The sequence below is a fragment of the Crocodylus porosus genome, unplaced genomic scaffold, assembly GCF_001723895.1.
Source record: "Crocodylus porosus isolate Cpor-Errol unplaced genomic scaffold, CroPor_comp1, whole genome shotgun sequence".
Classification (NCBI taxonomy): Eukaryota; Metazoa; Chordata; order Crocodylia; family Crocodylidae; genus Crocodylus; species Crocodylus porosus.
The window spans coordinates 58,338,074-58,346,069 of NW_017728950.1; the positions used below are offsets into that span (position 1 = coordinate 58,338,074).

Genomic DNA, 7,996 nt, shown 5'->3' on the forward strand with positions numbered 1-7,996 from the left:
CCTTCAACAGAACTATAATCAGTGACAGATTTGTACCCTTTGCACAGTGTGCTAACAATATATAAAAACTTGTCCCCTTCCCCTACAGATCTTTAAAACTACATTTCCCCAAATGTTTAAATATGAATGAAGTAGAACTCAGTTTTTTTTAAATTCTTAAAAATGTTTAAATGTCCTCAATTTTGTCATCCATTTAAAGAGTTAACAGTAAGTTTTCGAGCATGTTCTATAAATTATGAAAACTAGACAAAGATTGTGTGTAGATTTAAGGGAACATAAAGAAACAAATCAGTTTCAAATATTAAGCAGCAGACCAGAATCCAACCTGTCTAGAGATACTGAAAAGGAAAATCAACTAGTAATGGACATTAGATGTTTAGTCAGTCTACCTACCACTTCTTTAAAGAAGGATACAAGCCCTCAGATAAAAATTTTCAGAATTCCCAGGCTCCTTTCCCTACCATTAAGAGTGAGCCAAGTTTTCAAGATCCTACAATTCTGATGAACTTTGTACATGCAGTTTTTAGCCAGTCAGCACCTGAGCAGAAGTTTGTGGAAGTCAGCGGCACAAAATAGGTGACAACTGCCACAAACATAACATTTTGAATGCGTCTCAATAGGTAACAATAGGCTTAAGATCAAATCAGGGGTTATCAGTTTATCAAAATAAACTATTCAGTTACAGGAGAGATTTTCAAGTTTCTGTAAAACACTACAAAGTTGTGGTAGAATAATTTAATAAATCTGATTCAATTTGTACTTACCCATCAGGTCGTCTCTCAATACTGTAAAGGCAAATAGAACAATCTGCTCTGAACAATATTACTATGTCTCGGAAGACACTGAGTAATAACGTTTCTGACTGCACTTTGATGACCTGGGCAAATGCATTATCCAGATTGGATGTTCGCAAGTAGATTCGTAGCTGCAAGGAGAATTAATGATTTAAACATTTAAGTGATGTTCTATATTGCAAACACAATTAACCTAATGTAAATACTTCAAAACACAAACCCATTAATGAGGTACATTTTTGTGAGACAGCTGTCTAGGGCTCCTAGATCATTTAATTTATATAGTGAATTGATAAAAAATTCCTTCCTTTTAATGCTATGGTAATTTTGCCAATAAAAAAAGTTTTAAAAACGTTAACTGCATTTTAAACTAGACACACTGAAAAGAGGACAGTGCTCTTAGTCTTCAAACATATAAGATGTGCAAGTTTTTTCATCTACGTTCCTAAATGTATTTGATAGGTAGGAGCCATGACAATACTTATATAGCAACACACACACACAGACCTTTGTTAGCATTTAAAGCTGTCATTTTCCCAAGGATGATAAACATGTTAAACCGTCTTAACAAGACAAGAGTTCTACTTTCAATGAAGAACTTTTCCAAAAGGACCAAAATTAGCTATGTCAAAATGCTTCCAAAAAGCACTGAACAAAAGGAACCCACACTGGTTTGTTTCTGCAGAACCAAGTTTGTTGTCTCTTTCTTTGTATTAGTGTTGAACATGCCTGCTGTTTAAAACAAGATACTAACTTTCAAGAAACCAATGTCTTACCTCTTCTTGACGGTCATTTAAATTATAGCACGCAAGAACAATGAAGTCATTCCACCAGGCTAAGCCACCTGTCACAACCATATTTTGCTCCTTAAAATAAAGTGAAAAAGAACAAGTCAGCCAGCACATGTTTCTTACAAAGTTTCCTAAAATCACTTAAAATATACATAGAAAAATACAAGAATAAACAAATGCACACACAATATATAGACATAAATAGAGATATAGATATAGATAATAGGTATGTTCTCAAAAATTTCTGTAAGCTGCATATAAAGCTTTGCTGTTTATGACACTCTATCAATCTTATGCAAGTCTATGAAATATCTAGTAGTAATTCACTTCTTACAAATACGGCCTGCAGAGTTTTCAGAAGCATATACACAATCAATAAAAACTATGCAACAAAGCAAACTTCTTGCAGTTCATCAGTTTACTCATACCCTTCAAGTCTTTTTAAGCACTTAGGTTCCCACGGTAAGCCAGAATTTACTGTTTTGAGTTAGGTCACGCACTCTTACAAAAGACTTGTTGTTTAAGATGTTCAGACTTTGTTAAGCATATGTAACTTCATATGTTAAACATATGTAACCTTCTTATTCTGACAGAGGGCACCTTACTCAGATGCTGTTAAGCATATGTAACTTCCATATGCATGTAGCAGTCTGCCTTAAGACACTAGGATTTGGGACTTGTAGCCACAATTCATTATTATATTGTCAAAAATGTTTCAACTTATGGTATTATTCGTGCATTTTATATATAGAAGACCAGCTTCCTAAGTACAGAGGTTCCTTTAAAACATGACTGCTTAAACACACAAACAAAACCAGTCCATAAAAGTTCAAAGTATCTTTTTCATAAGCCTGCATACGTTTAGATGGCACTCACCTGGGTAATGTTTCCAAACAATTTCCATTTTTTGGTGAGTAAAGAATAATGCGCAAAACCAAATTTGCCAACAACAGCTATATTCTGTCCCAGCTTGTCAATGGCTGAAAACTTTGCAGAGAAAAGAAATTAGAAGACTTGCTCAAACACTACAGAAGTGAACTTCTGTCCAAGCAGATTATAAGCAAAATCACAGTATTCAAGTTCAAATTTACAAAGTGTCTGTGTAATATTCTGTACCATCTTTTTAAATGTATTTTTCTTTTAGAAATAAATATTAGTGACCAGTACAACGGCATTTCTGATAGAGGGTACTTTATCACATGGTTCAGCAATTATTAAATACAAAATGCTTATATTTTTCATCAAGCAATACACTTTTAAAATAACTCACCCTTATAGGCCAGTTACTCTCTAGGTATGTACTGTGAATCTAAAAAAAAAAAATGTTGTAGAAAATTATATCAAAAGTAGGTTGAAGTGACAGCAGTACATCAGAGTCTTACATAAATGTCAACATCTTTTTTCTTCCAAATTTCATCTATAATATTCTGACTTACACTCAGTCATTTGTGCTTTTCACTACCTCATTCCTCTCTTATCATTTCACTTTAGGATCACATAAATATTATGGTTTTCTTTGACTGAACACACTTTACTATAATTTGAAGTAAATTACAGTAAATTAAATATGACAACTTGCTGGAAACAGCATTTTATTCATAATATTCAAGCGTTAACATTCAAATCCTGGGATAAAAAAAAGCAAACAGAAAGCTCTCCTTTTTTCCTCAATTTTTTTTGTTTTCTGATTTCCCTTTTTCAAAACCAGGCCTGTCCAACTTCAAAGTAGATGGAGCTTCACAAGGGCCCTGGGCTGCACACCACGGGGGTCATATGCTACAGGGCCTTGCACCTTGTGGGCTACTGGCATACGAGCACAACCAGTCCAAACATTCTCCCCTGCTGTTGGGACAAAAAGCTTACCAGGCCTCCTCCAGCCACGCTGCCCTGCCTTGAAGGCTCCACCTGCTGTCAAAATCGCTGTTTTTCACTACGTTCAGTGACTCTTATTTTGCAGCTAACTTAAAATGAATATGGTAAAATTCTACTGGCCAGAATACAAATTGCAGCAGCCTAGTGCCAGGAAGCTCATCTAGAAGTATAGCTAACGGGAAAGTTAGCATCTTGTTGTCCTAGTCTGATCTATAACCTTAATGGCCAAATGCATCTCTTGGTTAATTATCTAGCCATTTCAAGCCACCGTCAACTTATACTCCAGACAAATTTATATTCAGAAAGGAATAATTAGTAGGTTTCTTTTTTATTACAAAGTCAGCAATCTGGCAAAGGAAGAAGGATGATAAATACAAGATACTTCATTCCCATTTTTTATTCATAAAGACACTACCCATAATTTCAGGCCAAATCAGAATGATACTTATAACACAGCAGAGAGGTAACTTAGGAACTGGAGAGCTGGCCTTTAACTTCTAAATTCTTTTCATATGAAAACATGGTTTTGCAAGGAGCTGCCACAGAACCAACCCCTCCCCACACCTAAATAGGTGGGATCCTAGGAAGACACAGCTGACAGTAACGAAAGCGAAAATGCTCAATGGACCTAAATAACAAAAACTCTTCTATTAAGATCAAATTGTTAGACACTTAGCTGCTGTTTAGATAGACTTTCCTCAGTAAAACTTGACACTAATTGTCCATAAGATGATCTAATAGTTCTTTATGAGAAGGAAAAAAGCTAATGAGAACTATTTTGCAGAACTCAGTGCTGTCCTGTAATTTTTGAACTCTGGAAAGATTTTGGTAACAGAAGAATCTCTTTGATTTAGGTACACACAAGAACATTTAAATCTTTTTCATGAATGAAAGCCTATTTCTTGCAAGCAGTATAGCCATTAAGAAGAAACTGTAGGGGAGAGAAATTGAAAAAAAAAAATGCTCAAAATTTCAGGGGATGGAAAAACTGTTAGCAGTATGGATCAAAGTTTGAAAGCACTGAACCCTGATACAGATGCCAGTGCTCAATGCACAACAACAACACTCATTCAAGGATTTAAAACCTGAAAACAATTCCACTAAAGTATCATTCCCACTTCTGATGAAAACTGTACTCTATAGACAGAAGCATGAGACTATGAAAAATTATGGATTCAATGTTACCTAAACTGTTTGTTGAACTGATAGGAAGATAAATCGAGCACTCCGGACTTTAATCCTTTAGAAAAAAGGCTCTTCCTGCAAACTGCAGTACTTTAAAGGGAAGTGGTTTGTTTGAACTCTTTATCTACTTTAAATATATATTACCAGAAGTCTGAAGCAATGTGAAAGAGCAAAAAGTATTTAAAAAAAGTTCGTATAGACAAGAACATGGGCAACTGGTCTGCCAGGGGGGGTGCGGGGGGCATGTGCCTGCCCTGCAACCAGTCCCACCAACTAGAGGGGGGGTACCCCATGGGCAATCCTGCAAACCAGGGGGAGGGGTCCCCCGCAGGCAATCCCCTCCCATAAGTGGCTGCAGCGATCACCTGGTGCTTGCCGGAGGGGCACTGGTGTTCCCACCTATCCTCCCCCGCCCCTTACCCAAGCAGCAAGCGCAGCCTATTAGGGGGTGCACAGGTGCTCTTGGGGGTGCACATACACCCCAGGACAAGAATGCATTGCCCCTGGACAAGAATCTAGTACCTGTTCTATAAAGAAGTATTTCTTGTATCCTAACAGTTCCCCACTCTTCAAACTGGGAGAGAAATTATACATGGGGGAGTGGGGAATAGCTTTTTTTCTTATGAGGTCAGAATTTTGTTTTTTTAATCCCTTTATTGGCTAGGATGCAAATACATGGCTGGAAGACAAGGATAGCCAATTTTTTTTTGCCTTGGTTAAGAAAAAATATTGTGTGGGAACACACAAGAGAGAGAGATAAAGAAGGAAAAACATCACACTATATGGAACAGATACAATACTTGCAGATGGGTAAGCAAAAAAAAAAAAGATGCCACAAGGTTCACTTAATGTTAAATAATTATGAACATGCCATTTGAGGAACGAAGAGAGAATTACCTGTACAACATGCCAATGTCTGTGTCCTAATAAAGTGCTTAAACCCTGAGAATCTAAAATTCCATCTGCAAATGTAGCCGTTTCCCTGATGGATTTATGGTCTGAGTGTGCTGAAGTATATCTGGGATTCTGGGCCTGCGTTGCATCCCCACAGTTCAAATACAAGCGATCTTCTCCTTGAAGAAGGACCTGCTCCTGGTTACTCTACATAGAAAAAGACTCCCAGTTACTATACAGAAAATACATACCATGCTTCATTTAACACAGTCCTACTTTATATAATTAAGAATATTTTTCCATCTTTGACACGTCAGCGATACACACAATACAAATAGAGGGTGATCCTGTTTTCAAAACATCTGACTTGTAAATGCACGCTCTTCCTTTCATTTGTTTTATTAGAGAGGCATGTTTAAGACAAAAGTAGTAAAAAGGCCCAGTTAGCTCTTGGGAAACCAATTTAAAACCTGAAAGCCTAAAAGAAAAATAGATGAAATCTGGAGACAGTCTCTAAAGCAGAAATTATCTATGAACACTTACCATGCAAGGGTTCACAGTAAGTGCACTCTTGATGAACTGAAATTGCAGAATACCAGACTGACAAGCTGTATTCTTTGCATCAGGCTCACATCCCACATTCTGAGAAAAACTGCCATCGATCACCCACAGGTGATATCCTTCTGAACCCCACGTCTGAACACATGTAAAACAAGGAAAAATTATCCCAATCAATTTAGACCTTCAGAGAACAAGTGATGTAAGAACATTTTGCAAAAGATCACTGCTCTGATCTGGTCACAAAGCTAACAGAGAAATGCTATATTTTGCTCTTCTGAAATCAGCAACTCCAGCAGGAGCTATATAGTTGGCAGTGAAGACACAAGGAACTTAAACTGGCTACTGAAGTTCTCTCTTACACAAAAGCTAGAAAACAGTATTTGGAGAAAGAGGCTACAGAACCCATAACCTATACCTTTAAAAAGGAAGTGAATAAAAGTGTCATTTGTTAAACTTAATCTCCTAAAATACTAATTACCCATTTTGGCAAATACTTTTTTTGGAAGCCAGTTTCAACAGATCTAGTGTTATCAAAAGCATGAAAAGTATTTCTTTAAGAGTACAGATTTACATAGATATTACACCACTCAACTGAAGTGAGAGCAGCTAAGAGACAAACTATGAAAGAAAGTCAAAGAAGCGTCACCAATACCAACTTCTGAACGTGGTGCTGTTTCGACCATCTCTTATTTGAAAAAAAGATTCCTTACCAACTACGTGTTTGTCACTGAGGCAATCTAAGCAATACCAGTTTGTGAATATATTTAAATAGACTACACACTGGCAGCACTGAATGGAGGAAAAGAGCTTGCTGGACACTTCTGTAGAAACAGACATATCCCTTGCCAAATGTATCTTGGGAGGCTAAAAGGTGGTACACACCAATAGTGAGAGATGAAGTCAACCAGCCATTTAGTCTACAGGTGCATTACAGACCCAAGCCACTGCTGAAATCAATGGGACACAGCCAGTCAAAACCAATTTATATTATAAAAAAAAAAAAAAAAAAATCATTCACAGCATTGCATGACATTAACAATATAATGCAGCTCAGTGTAGCCAAAATAATGCACAGGTACTTCAGTTTGCAAAACAGCTCCCAGCTGATTTCTAGGAGACTGCAAAGAGCTCACTGGAATACAGACAGGAGTGCGGTGCATGACAAATGCTGTTTACATCAGACATGTTTTCAGTAAGTCTACACAGTGTTTCAGCCTGCAATATGCTGGGAAAGAGGTTCCCCACTGCCTCAGACATCCTTCTTCCAGCCACTGGTTATTTCCTTCTTTAAGTCTCCTTCAGCTCGCTTGTCTTAGGTAAACGTGCAGATCCTTTTCCATTTTTCCCTTCAAAGGCAGAGATGCATAGTGCTGCTGTTACTTTTTGAACAGGTGTCAATTTAGGTGTTCAGGTGACAAACAGTTGGAAAAAACAAGGAAACGCATATAAATTCCAATTTATTCAGCTACCTCATCAGACTTCAGAGCCCTTGTCTAATGCAATCTGTGCATCATGTGTCTGGACAAGAGAAAATGGATTAGAACGGGTGGGCAAAATACAGCCCACAGGATGGATCTGGCCTGCCAGGCACTTTCATGCAGCTTGTGGCACCCTCCCTCCACCCCAACAAATTGCATCCTGCTGAGCCCTTTCACCCATGTGGGTGGGAGTGAGGTACCCACAGGTACAACCCCCCAACATACCCTACTGGGCCTCGCTCCCACCCTCTGCCCAGTCAGCAGCTTCCAGGCAGGGCTCCTGCTGCAGCCAGAACCTGCTCGCTGGGGGCAGCGCATAGGGAAGCAGTATGGCTGGGTGGGGAGCTGCAGCTGGGTGGAAGCGGAAGGACAGAACAGAGCCTGCACCCAGAGGGGCAGCATGAGTGCAGAGCTTAGCTGG

The 7,996-nt window shown here is 38.2% G+C and overlaps 1 protein-coding gene across 3 annotated transcripts in view; it reads right to left on the bottom strand.

Annotated features, from left to right (window-relative positions):
• Positions 1-7,996, bottom strand: part of RIC1 (RIC1 homolog, RAB6A GEF complex partner 1) — a 98,168-nt gene that overhangs the window by 29,164 nt on the left and 61,008 nt on the right. For all 3 annotated transcript variants that reach the window (XM_019554974.1, XM_019554975.1, XM_019554973.1), the window contains exons 11-16: positions 6,080-6,232; positions 5,540-5,743; positions 2,856-2,894; positions 2,462-2,572; positions 1,571-1,660; positions 765-925 (exon numbers count right to left, since the gene is read on the bottom strand). In XM_019554974.1, coding sequence (XP_019410519.1) covers positions 765-925; positions 1,571-1,660; positions 2,462-2,572; positions 2,856-2,894; positions 5,540-5,743; positions 6,080-6,232 — 758 coding nt within the window. The remainder of the gene's footprint in view (positions 1-764; positions 926-1,570; positions 1,661-2,461; positions 2,573-2,855; positions 2,895-5,539; positions 5,744-6,079; positions 6,233-7,996) is intronic.